Source organism: Scyliorhinus torazame, chromosome 17, assembly GCF_047496885.1.
Source record: "Scyliorhinus torazame isolate Kashiwa2021f chromosome 17, sScyTor2.1, whole genome shotgun sequence".
NCBI classification, from domain to species: Eukaryota; Metazoa; Chordata; class Chondrichthyes; order Carcharhiniformes; family Scyliorhinidae; genus Scyliorhinus; species Scyliorhinus torazame.
The window spans coordinates 178,584,769-178,607,519 of record NC_092723.1 but is presented as its reverse complement, the minus strand read 5'-3'; the positions used below and the strand labels follow the sequence as shown (position 1 = coordinate 178,607,519).

The window sequence follows — 22,751 nt, the reverse complement described above, 5'->3', positions numbered from 1 at the left end:
AGGCTTTTCCCCGGGGTAGAGGGGTCAATTACTAGGGGGCATAGGTTTAAGGTGAGAGGGGCAAGGTTTAGAGTAGATGTACGAGGCAAGTTTTTTACGCAGAGGGTAGTGGGTGCCTGGAACTCGCTGCCGGAGGAGGTGGTGGAAGCAGGGACGATAGTGACATTTAAGGGGCATCTTGACAAATACATGAATAGGATGGGAATAGAGGGATACTGACCCAGGAATTATAGAAGATTGTAGTTTAGTCGGGCAGCATGGTCGGCACGGGCTTGAAGGGCCGAAGGGCCTGTTCTTGTGCTGTACATTTCTTTGCTCTGACATATTGGCCCATTTAGATTATACATAAGATGGTCTGCCTCACAGTAAGTAAGGGCATTGATAGACCTTCCCGTCCCCAAATCAAAACCAGAAATGATGAGGTTCCTGGGTATATGTGGATTCTATAGGAAATTTTAATAGAAATTTAGAGTACCCAATTCTTTTTTTTCCAATTAAAGGGCAATTTAGCGTGGCCAATCCACTTAGCCTGCACATCTTTGGGTTGTGGGGGCGAGACCCACGCAGACACGGGGAGAATGTGCAAACTCCACACGGACAGTGGGCCGGGCCGGGATCGAACCTAGGTCCTCGGCCCCGTGAAGCAGAAGTGCTAACCACTGTGCAACCGCGTCGCCCCTTCTATAGGAAATGTGTACCGAATGTCAGCACTGAGCATCACCTCTAACCAGTGTGCTGGGGAAGTAAGTGAAAATGGTGTGGTCCGCGGACGGCTGAGCTGTGTTTTAGAAGTTGAGGACCATATTAAGCGAACCGATGCTGGGCACCCCGGGCTTTTCCAGACCACTTAACACAGCCACAATGCCAGTAGCCAGGGCTACGACCAGACGACGATGCAGGAATAGAGAGACCAGAGGGATATTGTTCAAAAAAACGAATTCCATGCCAGGGTGCTCTTTCCAAGAGCCGGTGCAGACTCGATGGGCCGAATGGCCTCCTTCTGCACTGTAAATTCTATGATAATCTATGAAAAGAATGTATTCTATCATTGAAAAGGAAACCTTATCATTGCTACTAGCTCTTCAGCACTTTGATGTATATATCCGGCATGACAATAAATAAAGCTTAGTTTATACAGACCATAATCCACTTGCGTTTACAGAGAGGTTTAAGACCCAGAACTCAAGATTATTCCGATGAGTTTATATTACAACAATTCAATGTTAAAATTGTATACATTCCCGGAAAGGATAATGTGACTGTGGATGCTTTGTAAGGGGTTTAAGGACTGACCCAGGGTAGAGACTCAGAAGAGAACGTATATAATGGGGTTGGATGGACAAGCAGCGAGAGAGAATGAGGCAGTTGCAACATAGTATACAGTGCTGCCAGCTTTGGCGTGCAAGACCCAGGCTTTTCGACACCCAAGAGATGGGGTGGGACTCGGTTCGATTGATTGGCTGGTGGCCAACGAATTGGCCAAAAGGCCGTGTTCTGCCCGGTAACAGGTGGTGTTTTGTTCCTGCCTCAGTGGGACGATATCCAGAGACCAAGGGAAAGCAGAGTCGAGACCTGGGCACGTAAACAAAATGTATTTGTGTTCAAATTTACAAGCTTGGTGACTGTAATTATTGGGCAGCCAAGGGCCAAAGACTTTGGGTGTTTTTCTAAGAATTGTTGGTTAATTCGATTGTGTCGCTCGCGGCTCCGGATCAAGTGGGGCTGGAATTGATCGCGCACTCGCCCAGGATGTCGTAACAACATCCTAACTCGATTTTGCCTACCTTGCTTCCAACTGGTCCTAATCAGAGCCCTGGGCAGCTGTGACACAGCATCATCCCCTGTGTATTCAGGTGCCTTGAGATATAGGCCAACATTCCGTTCGCCTTAGTAATTATTTTTTGAACCAACGCCAGGGCTGAAATTCCTCGGAGCCTCCACCGTTTTTCCAGCATAACTGGAGTGGGAGACCAGCTATACCCAGAGGAGAGATTCCTGAAGTGTGGCCAGCCTGCCATTTCCCTTGGGAGCTTGCTGGTTGCCCATTGGAGTCACAGTAGGAGGCTGGTGGGATTTGCCAGGGGACTTTACCCCAGTTATATTATCTTACCTTGGTCATGGACTCAATCTGATCCGTACAGGAAGAACAGACTGACATTTTATACAAAGTCTTCACAAGCTCAAGAAATATCAAAACGCTTTACAGCCAAATCAGTGCTTTTGAAGTGTCGATATTGTTGTGATGTGGGATGTCTGATTTCCTGTCAGCGATGATGAACACACAAGTGGAATAATATTTAAAAAGACCTCTTCAAAGGCAGGTTTTCAATTATTTGTGTCAGTAAATATTTGCTCATTTACTTGGAGGAACATCCTGGTTGAAGGGCCGCAATTCTTCAAAGACACCTGACGGCAGGACGACTCCTGGAAGAGGTGCCTGAGAAAGGAACACCAGCGATCGAGAGTCCCAGGGCCGATCCCAACTCCCGGAAACACCTGCCAAATGTGGAGTCGGAGATGCGACTCCGGGATCGGGCCCATCAGCCACGCAAGGACCCGCAGAACCCGTGACCAGGACCATGGAGTTTCTGAGGTGGACAATCACACCCGTTAGCGAGTGATCGGCGAAGAAGAAGAGGAATTCTGCTTTGGTTCCAATTGGTTAACGTGGAACTCAAAGGTGAATTTCTTACAAAGAATCAAAAGGGGGAAGGGAATAAATTGGGCGTGATTCAATGAAAAGGTTTCTAACTGTCGCGAGCTTCCGGACGCTCGGCCTGGCGAGATTGTCACCGCAGTACAACATTAATTGATCCACTTAAGGATTTCATGCCACAAATCATGGTTCGCCAGCCGATTCGCCAGGACCGCGTTTGCCAGCAGCCCCCACCCCCGCTAACACGGTCGAGCAGCACTTAAATATCTCTTGCACAGCCAACCCTGATTTGTTATGTTGTAGGTATAACATAAGCGGCCTCCTTGTGGTGCACTTGACAAAGGTTCAGACGTGGAGATAACTTCAACATGTTTATTAAACTATTTACATTTCTATTACTTGGGTTCGACACTACTGCTAATCCTACTATAGCTACCCAGACTGACTAACCAGTTGCTGCAATCCATGTGGTGGGTGTAATATTGAATCAACCCTGTGTCTGTACTCACTGATTGTCTCCACTGGAAAGAGGCAGATCATGTGTGTGGTGTCCTTTATATATGGGTTGGTGTAATACCCTCTTGTGGTCGTTTCACCGCTGTGTGTATCGTGAATGTCCATTGGTCATGTCCTATCTAACTGATCTATTGGTTGAGTGTGTGTGTGTGATGTCACTGGTGCTCCCTCTAGTGTCTAGCTAGCCTACATGCATTTACATTGATGCACATCAGAAAATCCCCCCTTTTCCTATGTTACATATTTTCTGTACACTGTAAGAAAATTGAACAAAAAACAGGTAGATAGGTTAAGGTATATACAAGTCATGGGAACAGTGATTAAACAATAAGTTCAAATCATTCGAGTGAGTCCAAAAACCGTCAATCATCATAGTCAAATGTCTCTCTTGGTGATGAACGGCATCAACGTCCCTGTGCCACAGGAACCAAGAAGTGGTCAAATCACTTTGCTGTCTGATTTGGAGTCCCTTTCTTTTTTCGATGTTTGTGATGGTGCTGTCAGATGGCATCTTGTAGCTGATAAGGTGTTGACGTTGAAGAGGTACCATCAACAGTATTATTCGAGGTCATGGATGTGCCATATGTTGAAGTTGGATAAGACTGTACATACTGGTTCTGGCCAAGTGCTGTGCTGGAAGGGTGATCCTGCTGAGAACCGTTATAGCTTGCCGAATTGGAAACAGAATTGCTGCTCGCATCAATACCTGGTGATGGTGTGAAACTAGAACCTTGCATCTGATAGGAATATGCCGTCTGGCCAGGCTGGGGTGCAGCAAATCCTGGGCTGTAACTAAGGCAACCAGTCTGTAGTGCAGATTGCGCCTGCGGTAGTCCTCCTTCGGTCTTGATTCCATTAGTGGGCAATCCGTAGTGCTGGCCTGTTTGAGAATATGCTGCATAGACTGCTGGCTGCTGCATGCCTGAATACTGGATTTGTCCAGCCTGAGCTGTCATTGGCTGCACTGCTGGTGTGGAAGAAATGTGTGGATATAGCTGTGGTGAATATTGGTGTATTCCTCTTGGACTGTAGCCGCTGCTTGTTATTACTGACCCAGTGTAATTGTTAAGTGATCCACCTTCTGTGACAGACCTCAGCTAGTGTGGACAGAGGCACTCGACGATCATTGTGAGACCACTGATGACTCCGGTGACACCACGATACTTCCACCCTCATTCGCTCGAACCTCTCCACAAGTCAATGCATTCCTGCATGTTCCCACTCCAGACGTGCAGCTTCAAGAAATCTCAGCTGACCAACACTGACTCAGTTAAAACAGACCAGACTCCAGATGGGGAGCAACCAAACGCCGACTTTGATTCATGTAAGCCGGGCTTTACTCCAGACAGGGAGTGCCGCAACCACAGTGATGGAACGCTCAGGGTGACAGCAGATGCCACAATGATAGAAGGTGTATTAAACTATTTACACTTCTATTACTCGGGTTCGACACTACTGCTAATGCTACCCAGACTGACTAACCAGTTGCTGCAATCCACGTGGTGGGTGTAATATTGAATAAACCCTGTGACTCTACTCACTGACTGTCTCCACTGGAAAGAGCCAGATCACGTGTGTGGTGTCCTTTATATATGGATTGGTGTAATGCCCTCTTGTGGTCGTGTCACCTCTGTATGTATCGTGAATGTCCATTGGTCATGTCCTATCTAACTGATCTATTGGTTGAGTGTGTGTGTGATGTCTCTTGTGCCCCTCTAGTGTCTAGCTAGCCTACATGCATTTACATTGATGTACATCACCACAAACCCCACTCAGCTCGCAGCCATGGCGCCGAGACGACCGTCCCCAAGGTTTGGAGACGCGGACCTGTGGAGGCTCCTGGAGGCGGTCGGGGCCGGGAGGAATGTCCTGTCCCCAGAGGGTCCCAGAGGGTGAGCCACAGGGCAGCGTGACGAGGAGGACAGGCCTCCAGTGGCGAAAGAAGGTCAACGATTTACACCGGGCGGCACGTGTGAGCTGGCACCGAACGTCCCCCCACCCAAAACCTTCCCACCCCCACGTGAGTCACCCCCCCCCCCCCACCCTGCACCCCCTTACATTCCTGAGTTGACACTTCATTAAACAAAAATAGAAAATCCTGGTCTCTGTATCATTAAATTGAAAGTTGCCGATATTGATGACTTTATCCAGCAGCAGGTACTCACTGCGTTCTGCATGTTCAAAGGGAAATAGTGCTTTTAAAAATGTTGGGTCTGGGAAAAATTCCAAATGACCTTTTTTAATCCAAGATTTAAACTCTACATTGACATGCGGCTTAGAGCACTACCTTGCTGAAGGATTTTAATGCTCAACAACTGTAGCGCACAAAGACTCCGAGAGACGAATAGAGTGAAGTCGATGAGGCTTTATTAAGCGTGTCTGTTCCCCCGCAGCTCGATAGTAGAATGGCCTGCGGGGGAGGACTCCGGCTTCTTATACTCCGCCTTCAGGGCGGAGCTAGAGGTCAACGGCCAACCAGGACCCGGGATCTGTCAGCCAATGACATTAGGGCTTCCAGTCCCACATGACCCCTAATACATACTACCACATTCACCCCTTGTCAAAAATGAACCCGGCGGGGTGATGCTTCGCATGGTGGTAAGGGTTTACAGGGCTGGTCCTGGGAGGAAAACATTCATGTGGCAATACAGTATGTACAATTTTGTCCTGTTTCAACTATTTACAGAAGGTATCGGGAGAAAAAGCAAAATGTTCTTGTGAAAAGTCCATATATTGATTTAGATCGACGCCACGAGTCGGTCGGGCGGTCTGGTCGTCCGTGTTGATCGCCTCGGCCCCGGTGGTGGTGGTGGTGCTTGTATCGGTGTTGTCGTCTCCGGGAGCCTTACGGTTTCAGCTTGGGCTTTATTCTTGGTCGGGCCTGAGGGGAGGGGAACCGATCCTCCTGGGAAGGGGGCGGTCGCGGGGTGTGGCGGTGGCAGGAAGGGGGGGGGTTGGGTGAATGGTGTCGGGGGGGTGTGTGTGTTGCCGGCGGGCGCCAGATCCCGCAGGGAGACCGTGTCCTGTCGGCCGTCGGGGTACTCCACGTAAGCGTACTGCGGGTTCGCGTGGAGGAGGTGAACCCTTTCGACCAACGGGTCCGCCTTGTGTGCCCGCACATGCTTTCGGAGCAAGATGGGTCCTGGGGCCGCCAGCCAGGTCGGCAGCAACGTTCCAGAGGAGGACTTCCTAGGGAAGCCAAGGAGATGCTCATGAGGCGTTTGATTAGTGCTCGTACATAATAGTGACCGGATGGAGTGGAGAGCGTCCGGGAGGACCTCCTGCCACCGTGAAACTGGGAGGTCCCTGGACCGTAGGGCCAGTAGGACGGTCTTCCAGACTGTGCCGTTCTCCCTCTCTACTTGCCCGTTCCCCCGGGGGTTGTAGCTGGTCGTCCTGCTTGAGGCTATGCCCTTGCTGAGCAGGAACTGGCGCAGCTCGTCACTCATGAAAGAGGACCCCCTGTCACTGTGGACGTATGCGGGGCAACCGAACAGTGTGAAGATGGTGTTCAGGGCTTTAATGACTGTGGCCGCGGTCATGTCAGAGCAGGGGATGGCGAATGGGAAGCGGGAGTACTCGTCCACCACATTAAGGAAGTATGTGTTGCGGTCGGTGGAGGGCAGGGGCCCTTTGAAATCCAGACTAAGGCGTTCAAAGGGGCGGGAAGCCTTAATCAGGTGCGCACCATCCGGCCTGAAAAAATGCGGTTTGCATTCTGTGCAGATGTGGCAGTCCCTTGTGATTGTACGGACCTCCTCTAAAGAGTATGGGAGGTTGCGGGACTTGATAAAGTGGAAAAACCGAGTGACCCCCGGGTGGCAGAGGTCCTCGTGGAGGGTTTGGAGGCGGTTAATTTGTGCGTTGGCACATGTGCCGCGGGATAGGGCATCGGACAGCTCGTTCAGCTTTCCGGGACGATACAAGATCTCGTAGTTGAAGGTGGAGAGCTCGATCCTCCACCTTAAGATCTTGTCGTTTTTGATTTTGCCCCGCAGTGCATTATCGAACATGAAGGCTACCGACCGTTGGTCGGTGAGGAGCGTGAATCTCCTGCCGGCCAGGTAATACCTCCAATGTTGCACCGCTTCCACCATGGCTTGGGCTTCCTTTTCCACTGAGGAGTTGCGGATTTCTGAAGCGTGGAGGGTTCGGGAGAAAAAGGCCACGGGTCTGCCCGCTTGGTTAAGGGTGGCCGCTAGAGCTACGTCGGAGGCACCGCTCTCGACCTGGAAGGGGAGGGACTCATCGATGGCGCGCATCGTGGCCTTTGCGATATCCGCTTTGATGCGGCTGAAGGCCTGGCAAGCCTCTGTCGACAGAGGGAAGGTCGTGGTCTGTATTAGGGGGCGGGCCTTGTCTGCGTACTGGGGGACCCACTGGGCGTAGTATGAAAAGAACCCCAGGCAGCGTTTCAGGGCTTTTGAGCAGTGCGGGAGGGGAAATTCCATGAGGGCGTGCATACGTTCGGGGTCGGGGCCTATTATCCCATTGCGCACTACGTAGCCCAGAATGGCTAGCCGGTTGGTGCTAAAAACGCACTTGTCCTCGTTGTACGTGAGGTTCAAGGCTTTGGCGGTCTGGAGGAATTTTTGGAGGTTGGCGTCGTGGTCCTGCTGGTCGTGGCCGCAGATGGTTACATTGTCGAGATACGGGAACGTGGCCCGCAACCCATGTTGATCAACCATTCGGTCCATCTCCCATTGGAAGACCGAGACCCCGTTTGTGACGCCAAATGGGACCCTTAGGAAATGGTATAATCGCCCGTCTGCCTCGAAGGCTGTGTACTTGCGGTCACTTGGGCGGATGGGGAGCTGATGGTAGGCGGACTTGAGGTCCACGGTGGAGAAGACTTTATATTGGGCAATCCGATTGACCATGTTGGATATGCGGGGGAGAGGGTACGCGTCTAGTTGTGTGTACCTGTTGATGGTCTGGCTATAGTCTATGACCATCCTTTGTTTCTCCCCTGTCTTCACTACTACCACCTGCGCTCTCCAGGGACTATTGCTGGCCTGGATTATGCCTTCCTTTAGTAGCTGCTGGACTTCGGACCGAATGAAGGTCCGGTCCTGGGCGCTGTACCGTCTGCTCCTAGTGGCGACGGGTTTGCAATCCGGGGTGAGGTTCGCAAACAAGGACGGGGGTTGCACCTTGAGGGTTGCGAGGCCGCAGATAGTGAATGGGGGTATTGGGCCGCCGAATTTGAACGTAAGGCTCTGTAGATTGCACTGGAAATCTAATCCCAGTAATGTGGGGGCGCAGAGTTGGGGAAGGACGTGTAGTTTGTAGTTTTTGAACTCCCTCCCCTGCACCGTTAGGGTAACTATGCAGAAACCTTTGATCTGTACGGAGTGGGATCCTGCAGCTAGGGAAATCTTTTGTGCGCTGGGATAGGTGGTCAAGGAACAGCGTCTTACCGTGTCGGGGTGCATAAAGCTCTCCGAGCTCCCGGAGTCGACTAGGCTTGGTGTCTCGTGCCCGTTTATTAGCACCGTTGTCGACGTCGTCTGGAGTGTCCGGGGTCGAGCTTGATCGAGCGTTATTGAAGCGAGACGTGGTTGTAGTAGTGGAGCATCTTCCTCGAACCCCGTGGAGCCGTCGACACTGGGGTCCGTTGTTGCCGTCCAAGATGGCGTCGGGGATGAACAAAATGGCTGCCCCCATACATCGCACATGGCTGGGGGGTCACAAGATGGCGGCGGGGGTGGACAAAATGGCCGCCCCCATGCGTCGTACAGGTCTGGGGTGGTCCAAGATGGCGGTGCCCTTCCTCCCCTCGTGGTGGCCGGGACCCAAAATGGCGGCGTCTGCGGGTCGCACATGGGGCGCTGGGGGGGTTGGGGAGCGTTAGGACCGCGCGGGGCTCCCTCATCTCTGGGGAGAGCGGTGGTCGGGACCCAAATTGGTAGCGCCGGCGGGTCATACGTGGGGACGGGGGGGGGGGGTTGGGGAGCGTAAGCGGCGTGCAGGGCTCCCTGTTCTCCCGGGACCGCGGTGGTCGGGACCCAGAGTGGCTGCGACTGCGGGTCGTACATGGGGCGCTGGGGGGGTTGGGGAGCGTAAGCGGCGTGCAGGGCTCCCTGTTCTCCCGGGACAGCGGCGACCTCGCGGGACCGGCACACAACCGCGAAATGGCCCTTTTTCCCGCAGCTCTTGCAGATTGCTGCACGGGCCGGGCAGCGCTGCCGGGTGTGTTTCGCCTGGCCACAGAAATAGCAGCGGGCGCCCCCGGTGCGACTTGGCGTTTGGACCGCGCAAGCCTGTGGGGTGTCCGGGGGGGTGGGTTTGTCGCGACGGGTACGTACGGAGCCCAATGGGCTGCCGCGCGGTCGGGGCCGTAGGCGCGGGTATTCCGCGCGGCCACGTCTAGGGAGGCTGCTAGGGCCCGTGCCTCTGAGAGTCCTTGCGACTCTTTTTCTCGAAGTCTTTGGCGGATTTGGGAGGAATTCATACCTGCCACAAAAGCATCGCGCATTAACATGTCCGTGTGTTCATTTGCGTTCACCGAAGGGCAGCTGCAGGCTCGTCCCAAAATCAGCAGCGCGGCGTAGAACTCGTCATTCGATTCTCCGGGACTTTGCCGTCTCGTCGCGAGCTGGTAGCGAGTGTAGATTTGGTTAACTGGGCGGACATAGAGACTTTTCAGTGCTGCGAACGCCGTCTGGAAATCCTCCGCGTCTTCGATGAGGGAGAAAATCTCCGTGCTTAACCTCGAGTGCAGGACCTGTAGTTTTTGGTCTTCTGTGACCCGGCCGGTGGCCGTTCTGAGGTAGGCCTCGAAACAAGTCTGCCAGTGCTTGAAGGCTGCTGCCGCGTTCATTGCGTGGGGGCTGATCCTCAGGCATTCCGGGATGATCCTGAGCTCCATGGTCCTTTTTAGGCACGCTTAATAAATTGTAGCGCACAAAGATTCCGAGAGACGAATAGAGTGAAATCGATGAGGCTTTATTAAGCGTGTCTGTTCCCCCGCAGCTCGATAGTAGAATGGCCTGCGGGGGAGGACTCCGGCTTCTTATACTCCGCCTTCAGGGCGGAGCTAGAGGTCAACGGCCAACCAGGACCCGGGATCTGTCAGCCAATGAAATTAGGGCTTCCAGTCCCACATGACCCCTAATACATACTACCACAACAACTTCATTAGAATTAAAATAATTTGGGATTCTGTTCTTTGTGGTTGGGGGCGGGCTGGAGTGGCAGGAGGGATCCAATTAGTTTTTTGACCAATATTTGTGATTTTTGTTACAAAGGAGCAAAGGCCATGAAAGAACAAGGTAAAGGAAGACCTATTTCAGAAGTAGCCAATTTGTACCAATGTTCAACTTGTTGTAACAAAATAATTAGATCCCCCTTAGCTTAGTCAATCATTCGCCTGCCCATGATTTATTTTTTAAAATGTATTTTTTCATAGAACTTACAGTGCAGAAGGAGGCCATTTGGCCCATCGAGTCTGCACCGGCTCTTGGAAAGAGCACCCTACCCAAGGTCAACACCTCCACCCCATCCCCATAACCCAGTAACCCCACCCAACACTAAGGGCAATTTTGGACACTAAGGGCAATTTATCATGGCCAATCCACCTAACCTGCACATCTTTGGACTGTGGGAGGAAACCGGAGCACCCGGAGGAAACCCACGCACACACGGGGAGGATGTGCAGACTCCACACAGACAGTGACCCAAGCCGGAATCGAACCTGGGACCCTGGAGCCATGAAGCAATTATGCTAACCACTATGCTACCGTGCTGCCCACATTTTGTTACAAACATGTATCAAAACAGGTTACAGCAAATAAACACCCCGGAAACATACTTCCCAAGGGCCAGTTCATAGATAAGACCTGACATTAGGGCGTTGTTTAAAAGCTGAAGCTTTTTTATTTATAAAACCTAAGATATATCTAATGCAGGACTTTAACGTGTATTAGTAATGGAGATATACTCACAGGAATTGCTTTGTCTGCTCATGTGTTTGCTCAATGTTATTTTTGTGACTATTCACAGAACCACAGTCTCCAGAAAGCAATTTCATCAAATATTCTGTAGATTACAATCAGTTTGATATCATTCTGGCTATAATTCTCGTTATTCACCCTCTGTGGCCATGTGCCACAAAACCTGGGCAATATTCAGGCTTGGGCTGATAAGAGGCAAGTAACATTTGCACCATCAGGCAATGCCCATCTCCAACAAGAGAGAATCTAACCACTTTCCCTTCACATTCAATGGCATTACCATCGCTGAATCCCCCACTATCAACATCCTGGGGGTGGGGCTACCACTGACCAGAAACAAAACTGCACTAGCTATCTAAATACTGTAGCAACAAGAGCAGGTTAGAGGCTAGAAATCCTGAAGGCTCCTGACTCCCCAAAGCCTGTCCACCATCAACCAACGCATAAGTTAGGAGCATAATAACATACTCTCCTCCGGCGCTGAGGACTGGGTTCGATCCCTGTCCCGGATCACTGTCTGTGTGGAGTTTGCACATTCTCCCCGTATCTGCATGGGTTTCACCCCAAGATATGGGATTGGCCCATGCTAAATTGCCCCTTAATTGGAAAAAAATAATTGGGTATTCTAAATTTATTTTTAAAAAATGATAGAATTCTCTCCACTTGCCTGGATGAGTGCAGCTCCAACAACACTCAAGAAGCTCAATTACTCAATTATTCCCATTATTCATTAGTGACTTGGATGACTGCATAGAATCATAGAATTCCTACAGTGCAAAAGGAGGCCATTCAGCCCATTGAGTCTGCACCCACCCTTTGAAAGAGCACCTTGCCTAGGCCCACTCCCCACCATATCCCCGTAGCCCCACCCCACTAAGGGGCAATTTAGCATGGCAAATCCACCTGACCTGTACATCTTTGGACTGTGGGAGGAAACCGGAGCACCCGGAGGAAACCCACGCTGACATTTTAAAAAATATATATAAATTTAGAGTACCCAATTCATTTTTTTTCCAATTAAGGGGCGATTTAGCCTGTTCAATCCACCTACCCTGCACATCTTTGGGTTGTGGGGGCGAAACCCACGCAAACACGGGGAGAATGTGCAAACTCCACACGGACAGTGACCCAAGGGGAGAAGGCCAGCTGAAATTGGGTATGCAGCCCGAGGGTTTGAGAGGGATTATAATACAACATTGGTAAATGTTATACATGCACTTTTTAAAAAAAACATAGCGAAACCACGTGCGCATGTTTTGGTCTTGTCCCAACTCGTGGGGTTCTAGGTATCCTTCTTTCGCACCGTATCGACCATTCTGAAGATTGAACTGGAGCCCTGGCCCTTAGTGGCCATATTAGGGGTCAGACTCAGCAACACCAGGCCACTCCCCCCGCCCCGGCTGTCTATCCGTTTGAAGGACTGCCCTAAGAATCTCCACGATCTTGCCCGCCCTGTTACTCAACTTCTCAACTCCCCCACAAAAGGATTTCGGGAGGAAAATCGGCAAACACTGGAACAAAGACAAAAATCTTGGCAAAATATTCATCTTAATTGACTGGACCCTGCCCGCCACGGACAGGGAAAATTGTCCCACCTTTGCAGATCGGTCTTGACAGGACCTACCAGGCTAGACTAATTCAAGGGGTGCATAGGGCACCCGTCTTGTTCCCCTATTTAATTAGAAGTACCCTGAGCTCATGGTATTGGTGTGGACGCTAACTGATGGAGCCTTGTACAACAGTTGTATCCAAGACACAAACTTAGGCCCCAATCCGAACCACTCCAAGACGACAAAGGGATACCCCATTCTAACCTATCAAATGCCTTTTTGACATCCAATGAGATGATTACCTCTCGATCGGGCCCCTCAGACGGCGAGAGCACTGCATTTAGCAATCGGCGCACATTAGATGAAAATTGCCAACCTTTGGCAAAACCTATCTGATCTTCCCCAATAACGTGAGGAAGACATGGTTCCAACATCAGTGCTGACAGCTTGGCCAGGATCTAGGCATCCACATTAAGTAGAGAAATAGGGCGGTACAACCCACATTCCACGGGGTCCTTATCCTTTTTTAATAGAAGCGAAATTGATGCTTGCATCAGCATCTCAGGCAGGGAATCCCGTGTTACCAAGTCCTCGAACATCCTCGCTAATAACAGCACCAGCTGTCCCACAAATGTCTTGTAAAACTCCACCGGGAACCTGTCTGGTCCTGGGGCCTTACCCCCAATTTATTTGCCCTCCCCCCTCCATCACTTCCCCAGCAACATATACACTCCAATACAGAACAATAAACCCCAGTTAACCAAACATACATACAAAAATATTAAAACATGCCCAAACAATCCAACCCCATCAAAGCCTCATTCAAACCCTCTCAATTCAGTCCACAGCCTTGTCTCTGCCTCCGAAAGCCTCCGCCTCCTCTGCCATCTCGAAACGATCCTTTGCATTATGGGTGACTCTCAATCTCGCCGGGAACACCACGCCAAAACACATTCCGCTTTTATACAGCACCGACTTTGCCCTATTGAAGGCCACACACCGCTTTGCAAACTCTGCCCCGGCATCTTGATAAACCCGGAGGCTGTTTCCTTCCCACCTCACATCCCGGTTTTCTTTGGCCCATTTCAGGACCCGCTCCTTCGTCTGGTAGCTGCGGAAACAAACTATCACCGCCCATGGTGGCTCATTCGCCTGTTGCCTCAGCTGCAGTGTTCGCTGGGCCCAATGCTGCTCGGGAGGGGGCATCTGTTCATCCCTCCCCAACAACATTTTTAAAATTCCTTTATCAGAGTTACAAAGCCAGGGCTCAGTGTGGAGAGGGGCAAACCCCTAATCTAGCTCCTTGCCTGCTCCAAAAACCAATTCAAATTGGATCCAATTCATGGTCCCCACAAGACAGTCACACCAGACCCAGGCACCACACTCGACCCCATTCCCATCCTAGCCCAAAGGCTGAAAAGCAATCCCTCCCCAACAACTTTGCAAACAGCTGGGCAAAGTAATCGGTCCCTGGCCTACCACACCCTACGGCAGCCCCACGATCCAGAGGCACTGCCTCTTCAACTTGTTCTCCAGGTCCTCAACGTTCGCCCTCAGGGTCTTATTCCTCTCCTCCACCACCAACATCTCAGCTTCCAGCGAGGCTATCTGGTTGCTGTATCTCCTCCATCCCCTTCAGCACTTCTCAATGCTCTTTCACCAACCCCAAAGTCCTTCCCAATCTGTCTTATCGGGCCCAGCGCATCCTCAACAGGTGTTTTGAGGGTCTCCATCATCTCCCTTCCTTGCCTTTCACTTGTCGAATTGTCTTTCGGCCTCGAGTGCCATTACCTCCGTCAGCGTACCTACCGTGATAGGCGAATTCCCACCAAATCGTTCCTTCCAATGATCTTCGCCACCTTCTCTGTCTCCGCTGAAAGCCTACCATTTGCACCCTCCTTTCCAATATTCTTTCTCACGGCTTTCAACATCTTTTCGTCAAATACAATTATATGGACCGGGGACTACTTTATGCGACCTTCTCCTCCATGCTGTCCACCACCACAGGTCCAGAGACAGAGTTAACGTTTCTTGTCTGTGACCTTTAATCAGAGGTTTTGGCACGTTGGACAGGTACACGTCAACCAACTTGAAAATCTAGACACAGTGCGAGGAATCTACTTTCTTTCCAGGCCTTTGGCTATTCCAGACTTCATCAATGCAGCACAGGGCTTGTTGCAGCAAAGTCTCTTATTGGCTATGGAAATGTGCTGGTCTCAGCTGAATGTAGCTATTTAGAGAATCACAGCATACTTGCAGTGCAGAAGGAGGCCATTCACCATCGAATCTGTGCATCTTACTGAGGCCCACTTCCCCACCCTATCCCCATAACCCCACCTAACCTTTGGACACGAAGGAGCAATTGACCATGGCCAATCCACCTAATCTGCACATCTTTGGACTGGGGAGGAAACCGGAGCCCCCGGAGGAAACCCACGCAGACACTGGGGAGGACGTTCAAACTCCACGCTGACAGTAACCCAAGGCCGGAATCGAACCCGGGTCCCTGGCGCTGTGAGGCCACGGTGCTAACCACTGTGCACCGGCGGATTTTTTTTCAAAAAGCAGCAAGACAGTAGATTTGTTGCCAGAATTTTCTTGGTCTGGTTCTGTTTTTCGGCGCAGACAGCCGAAAAAACAATGCAACCGTCAAACCAAGACAGGACTTCGAACTTCACGGAAAGATCTGAACGTGGGTCGGAGAATCGGCGGGGGCTGCCGTGAATCCCGCCCCCGCTGGTTGCCGAATTCTCCGGCACCGGATATTCGGCGGGGGCGGGAATCGCGCCGCGCCGGTTGGCGGGCCCCCCCCCCCTGCGATTCTCCGGCCCGGATGGGCCGAAGTCCCGCTGCTAGAATGCCTGTCCCGCCGGCGTGGATTAAACCACCTCTCTTACCGGCGGGACAAGGCGGCGCGGGCGGGCTCCGGGGTCCTGGGGAGGGCACGGGGCGATCTGGCCCCGGGGGTTGCCCCCACGGTGGCCTGGCCCGCGATCGGGGCCCTCCGATCCGCGGGCGGGCCTGTGCCGTGGGGGCACTCTTTTCCTTCCACCTTCGCCACGGTCTCCACCATGGCGGAGGCGGAAGAGACTGCCTCCACAGTGCATGCGCGGGGATGCCGTGAGCGGCCGCTAACGCTCCCGCGCATGCGCCGCCCGGCAATGTCATTTCCGCGCCAGCTGGCGGGGCACCAAAGACCTTTTCCGCCAGCTGGTGGGGTGGAAATCAGTCCGGCGCGGGCCTAGCTCCTCAATGTTAGAGCTCGGCCCCCCAAGATGCGGAGGATTCCGCACCTTTGGGGCGGCGTGATGCCCGACTGATTTGCGCCGTTTTTGGCGCCGGTCGGCGGACATCGCGCCGATACCGGAGAATCGCGCCTGATCTGGGAAGAATGCAGTTAATTTTAGTCCAAGTTTTAATGGTAATTGTGAGCAGCCAACGCCCCTCAATTAACAAATCCCGGCGTTCCATTAAACCTCCAGAACCACCGCCAAAGATTGTCTAAAAATATCTTAGAAATGCCAAGCTGAGGTTTCAGGTGCGAAATCAGCGATTTTTAAAAACCCCACGGAATCAGCACCTGGGGTAAGATAACATCCTGGTGGTGCGAGAATGCGTCCGGAGGAATTTGAAAAGAGTTGAGAATCGGAAACCTTTGAGGGTCAACTAAAGAAAATTTTAAAGAAATAAACATGCAAAGAAGAAATGAATTTATGGAATCAGAGATGTTTGTAGGGCAGAAAGAGGCCATCCAGCCCATTATTCAGTGCCGGCCCAAATGAGCCATCCCACCTTCCAGCTTGGTCTGTCGGCTAGGGTATACGTCCGTGTATTTTTTAGAAGCAATAAGGATTTATAATCGATGCAACTAGTGGTTGCCCTCTCTGCGAAGGGTAACCGGTCCTGTTTATGCACTCTATCGAGACCCTTCAGAACTTTATAAACTTCAATGTAATCTCCCCGCAGCTTCCTCAGTTCCGAAGAAAACAATCCCGGACATAAAACCTTTCTTCGTAGAAAAGAAAAATATTGTAATACGTCTTTAAGGGATGACATCATCACTGGAAGGGAAATGTGTCATGTGATCCAAGCTTAGGCCAACATCCCCCTTCCACCCCCCCTCCCACCCACCGTGTCAGGTTTTCCTGCAGTAGGTGTGGAAATCCACTGGTCATCAGAAGTCTATGGGCAGGATTCTCTGTCGAGGGGATCCTGCGTTTCGCCGGCAGCGCACTCACGCCCGCGGATTTCCCGCTGCCGGCGTGGCGGTGCCCACAATGGGAAAAACCCTATTGGTTGACTAGCGACACAGAGGACCCCGCTGCCAGCGGGGGGGGGGGGGGGGGGCCGCACCAGAAAACGGGTACGGCGGGCCGGAGAATCCCGCCCATGGCTTTTGCTTGGCTCACCCCGCTCTGCCCGCTGGGTAACCCACTGCGACGTCGATGGACCCGGAAGGTCCCGTCAATGGGAGGGCCAGAAATCCCGCTCTTAGTATCATTTTTGCTTTGAGCAGAGCGCAGACACACACACGCGTGCACACGCACACACGAACATGCACACATGCCCGCACACACATGCACACACGCACGCACACACACATTCACACGCACACACAGCTTTGAAGTCTTCAAGCTATATACTAATGTATATCTGTTCATATACGCCTAATCTTAATAAATGAACTCAAAATGTGTTTACCCAATCCCTTATGAGTGATCGGTGCTTGCGTCTTGTACAGTAAATAAACCCGAGGTATTATATCGTTATAACATGAAACAATTCTCTGCTCCTGGCAAAATCCTGAATAATCACCTCTTTTTGTCATGATCTAAACAGATACCAAAGCACTTTGCAGCCAATTAAATATTTTTGAAGTGCTGTGACTGTTTTAATGTGGTCTTGATGATAGGACTGAGGATTTTGATGTTTGGAAATGCATCAATTCTGATGGCCTAATTTCAAACTTTCCATCGATTTGAATCTGAAGGTTCAATTCCATGTTGAGAGTACAGATTAATGTCTGAGACTCCATCCTTCCGCATAATCCACCAGCTCCATCCTTCCGCATAATCCACCAGCTCTGGACGACAGTGGCAATCCTTCTCAAATTAAAGTTGTCACTCTTTCACCAGCAGGTCAGTGCTCATTTAGTACAATTGTTTCTTCTATTCCAGGACATTGCTGGGCCCCTATGGAATCGACCGAAGAGTCCTCTGTGTAGACTTTACAGACTGCGAGAATGGACTGGGTAAGTGATCCTGTGATACGCCCAAAACATTCCCTTTGCGTTAAAGAAGAGAAACACCTCACGGGGAAAGGAAAGGGCTTTTTGCCAGGTGCATTTATGAATGACACTCATTGTGGGCAGCACGGTAGAACAGTGGTTAGCACTGTTGCTTCATAGTGCCATGGACCCGGGTTCGATTCCCGGCTCGGGTCACTGTCTGTGCGGAGTCTACACGTTCTCCCCGTGTCTGCGTGGGTTTCCTCCGGGTGCTCCGGTTTCCTCCCACAAGTCCCGAAAGACGTGCTTGTTAGGTGAATTAGACATTCTGAATTCTCCCTCCGTGTATCCGAACAGGCGCCGGAGTGTGGCGACTAGGGGAATTTTCACAGTAACTTCATTGCAGTGTTAATGTAAGCCTACTTGTGATAGTAATAAAGGGTATTATTATTCTTTCTGGCGGTTGAATCACAACTTTGTTGCATTGCAAATGGAGGCATAACATTCTGAAAATTTATAAGCCACAATCAAATTTACTGCTCTTTCAATGTATCTGTAATTTTCGTATCCATAGCACAGGGGGAAATCCTCCATGGTTATATCTGTTCATACAAAAATGGCTGCAAGGCGTTCCTTTTCCCCTGACCGGTGAGTCTTTGCAAGGTTTGATTTTCCACTGGGTTTGGTTCCACGAACGCTGATCACTCTGGTACTTTGACCAAATGCTGAGTATTCAAATCCGTCCCTAATCATGGATTATTCAGCCGTGCAGGAGCCGCAGCCAATACCAATTCTGTTCTGATCCAAAATCCCCACACTCTCGGCAGACATTGCCGGGCCCACATCATGAAATGGAATATCGCCCCTTCCCATTCAAGGACCACAAAGACCAATGTCAAACCTTCACTGCTCCAAACGGCAGCTTGGCATAGGCCAGGAATTGAACGTGGGACCTCTGCTGTGTATATGTTCAGCAACTTGTTGCAAGTAATAGAAAGAATGTAAGAGTTTAGCCTCATCAAGTTATATTCAAGAGCATATCTGATGTTGGTTCGACTTCAGCTGTTGGTCATAATGAAGCAGCGACAATCACCATGCTAGACAGTTCCAACATGCCACTTTGTAAGAATCAGGGGCGTCATTCTCCGACCCCCCAGCGGGTCGGAGAATGGCCGTTGGCCGCCGTGAATCCCGCCCCCGCCGGTTGCCGAAGTCTCCGGTACCGGAGATTCGGCGGGGGCGGGAATCGGGCCGCGCCAGTTGGCGGGCCCCCCCGCTCAATTCTCCAGCCCGGATGGGCCGAAGTCCCGCCGAGAAATTGCCTGTCCCGCCGGCGTAAATTAAAGTAGGTATTTACCGGCGGGACAAGGCGGCGTGGGCGGGCTCCGGGGTCCTGGGGGGGCGCGGGGCAATCTGGCCCCGGGGGGTGCCGCCACGGTGGCCTGGCCCGCGATCGGGGCCCACCGATCCGCGGGTGGGCCTGTGCCGTGGGGGCACTCTTTCCCTTCCGCCTCCGCAATGGCCTCCACCATGGCGGAGGCGGAAGAGACTCTCCCCACTGCGCATGCGCGGGAAACTGTCAGCGGCCGCTGACGCTCCCGCGCATGCGCCGCCCGGGGATGTCATTTCCGCGCCAGCTGGTGGGGCACCAAACGCCGTTTCCGCCAGCTGGCGGGGCGGAAATCCCTCCGCCGCCGGCCTAGCCCCTCAATGTCGGGGCTCGGCCCCCAAAGGTGCGGAATGCTCCACTACCAGTCTGATTGGCGCCGTTTTGGGGGAGAATTTCACCCCAGATTTGCCATTATGAGTACAACATGCAAATCCCATTTGACACTCCAATAATCTCAGGAAGTGAGATTCAAAAGCAATGAAGTGGTGAGGGGACAGCTTGAGGTGTTCCAGTTGGCCGGGCTTAGCTGTAAATGATTTGGTTTTGAAGAGTGTATAGAAATGCCAACTGTTTACCAGTGGTTTGGGAGCAATTTGGATGAAAGGTCGCTTGTGTTTTTTTGTTCCTTCTTGTTTCTCCCTCCCTTGCTTTTTGGTTGCTCTTCTGCAGTAGAGAGTGATTTTTAAAAATTCATTTACGGTAGGCGTCGCTGGTCCGACCCAGCATTTATTGCCCATCCCTAGTTGCCCTTCAGAAGGTGAGCTGCCTTCTTGAACCGTAGTCCATGTAGTGTAGGCACAACAACAGTGCTGTTAGGGAGGGAGTTCCAGGATTTTGCCCCAGCGACAGTGAAGGAGCGGCGATATATTTCCAAGTCAGGGTGGTGAGTGTCTTGAAGGGGAACCTCCAGGTGGTGGGGCCCCCAGGCATCTGCTGCTCTTGTCCTTCTAGATGGTAGTGGTCGTGGGTTTGGAAGATGCTGCCTGAGGAACCTTGATAAGTTTCTGCAGTGCATCTTGTAGAGGTGCCCACTGTGGAGGGAATGAATGTCTGTTTGTGGATGGGGTGCCAATCAAGTGGGGCTGCTTTGTCCTGGATGGTGTTGAGCTTCTTGAGTGTTGTTGGAGCTGCACTCATCCAGGCAAGTGGAGAGTATTCCTGATTTGTGTCTTGCAGGTGGTAGACAGGCCTTAATTCCATCCTAAATATTGCACTCTCTGTTCACCCTTCCCCGAGACTGGAATCTTGCCACTTGGGAATTGGTCGAAAAGGATTCACACTGGCCACCATGGTCTAACCAGTAAAGAAACCGAGAAAAAGCTCAACATGAAAATGAATTACAAATCAAACAGCATTTGTTTTTTCAAAATATATCCTTTCATGGGACGTGTGGGCATTGCTGACTGGGTCAGCCCTTGTTGCTCATCCCTAATTGCCCTTGAATTGAGCCCTTCCAGAGGGGGCAGTCAATAGGCACTTTGCTGTAGATCTGGAGTCACTTGTAGGCCAGACCAGGTAAGGATGGCAGATTTCCTTCCCTGAAAGACATTAATAAAGCAGATGGGACAATCGCCGGTAGTTTCACGGTCCTCGTTACTGAGACGAGCTTTCCAATTCCAGATTATTAGTTGAATTTATATTCCAACAGCTGTGGTGGTGGGATTTTGAACCCTTGTCCCCAGGACGTTAGCCTTTAAGTTGCTAATCCAGTGAAGTTGCCATGGTGCCACCGTCTCCCCCAATAATAACCATGAACTTCAATCAGAGCGGATTAAATGAGTATGGCAAAAAAATAAACATTGTTGGGTGAGATGACCGCTCCTCGTGATGGAGAAATATTTGATTTATTTCATTGTTCGGGCGTGGGAAGACTTCGACATTATAACAGCTTATCAAAAAATATAGCGAACATGTATTGTTTTGGTACTCTGTAGTGAATGACGCATCACTCCGATCATCGACTGCTTGCAAAGCAGGCCCGAGTGACCTTGGGTCTTTCTAATGCAGTTAGGCACCTACAAGGAAACAGATGATCCTGATGTCACATGGACCAGGTAAATCAGATCACCAGATCTGGATAATTAATTCCAAGCCACTGCACTTACTGCTGCCGTTTCCAGCCCCAGTGTCACGATTAGCCTACTTGCCAGGTCCTTACTATTGACAGGTATTAGGGAAAGGGTCGATTCAATCAAATACTTGATCACTTCTTTCCCTTTGGTCGTACGACCGCCAACTGATTTTAGCATTGGAATATGTCCATTTGGGACTTGTCGACGGAAGATGCTCCAGTGAAGGGCTGTGGCTTTGTCCACGATTTAAACATTTTGCTCAGCCTCACCAGTGAATTAGGAGTGACGCGCGAATGATGGGGTCATTCTGTTGCTGCCAGAAGTCTCTCCACACTTCCACACTCCGCCTGCAATGCACGATATTGAAGCATTGGTCTCCAGTGAGAGTTCCGAACCCAGGCCCGCCAATCAGTGAACTTTGCGTCCACAAAGACCAGGGCGGGGGGGGGGGGGGGGGGGATATCGCGCGAGAGCCCCAAATTGGACTCCGCGCCGGACGCCAGGCTGACTGCTAGTCACCCAACTCGTGCCCAGGTGGCACTGCCAGGCTGCCAGGCCGGCAGTGCCTGAGTGCCAGGTTGGCACTGCCAGGGGTCAGGCCCAGGGGGGAGGGGGGTGGGCTTGCCAATTGGAGGGGGGCTCCCAGGGGCCTCACCAAGGTTGGGTGGGGGATGAGGGAGGGGGTTTCCATAAAGCGAGGGGAGGCCTGAAAGGGGCGGGGGGGGGAGGATCGCGGCTGACGACAGAAATGGCCTCCCAGTCTGCAAACGGCCAATCTGCAAAGTGCTGTTGAATAGCAGAGTGTTTCTCGGGCTGCAGTCACTGGAACCTTGTCCCGGAGGGGCGTGTAGGGTGGGTGTTCCAGATTCAGAGGCGGCCACTTGAGGTGGAGAGGGACGTCCGACCAGTAGCAACAAAGGCAAAACCAGGTCCTCCTACAGCAGTGTGGTAGAAGTAGAGCCTGGTATATACAGGGTTAATGTGAAACTGAGGCCAGTATCGCCCACTCAGTGATGTAAGTACGAGAGCACATGACCCAGAGCCAGAGTCCGTTCTGAGTTGGGCAGAGATGGTGTCAGCTCCATACAATACCCCATCATTTTTGTATGAATGCAGTTATGAGGGGCGTGATTCTCCCAGCCCCGCGCTGGGCCGGAGAATCGCCCCAACCTCGCCACGCCGCCCCGACGCCGGCGCGCGTGCGTGCGGAGAATCGGCGCCATTTGTGCCGCCGCGTTTGACGCGGCACCGGTCGCGGGCCGCTGTACGAGGCCGGGCCGCCGATTCTCCGGCCCGGATGGGCCGAGCGGCCGGGCGGAAAAAGCAGAGATCCCGCCGGCGCCGTTCACCCCTGGTCGCTGCCGGTGGGAACTCTGCGCGAAGGG

The 22,751-nt window shown here is 51.8% G+C and overlaps 1 protein-coding gene across 1 annotated transcript in view; it reads left to right on the top strand.

Annotated features, from left to right (window-relative positions):
* Window positions 1-22,751, top strand: part of LOC140393491 (syntaxin-binding protein 4) — an 85,911-nt gene that overhangs the window by 4,869 nt on the left and 58,291 nt on the right. Inside the window, exon 2 of the mRNA XM_072479817.1 lies at window positions 17,855-17,928. Within this exon, the coding sequence (XP_072335918.1) occupies window positions 17,855-17,928 (74 nt within the window). The remainder of the gene's footprint in view (window positions 1-17,854; window positions 17,929-22,751) is intronic.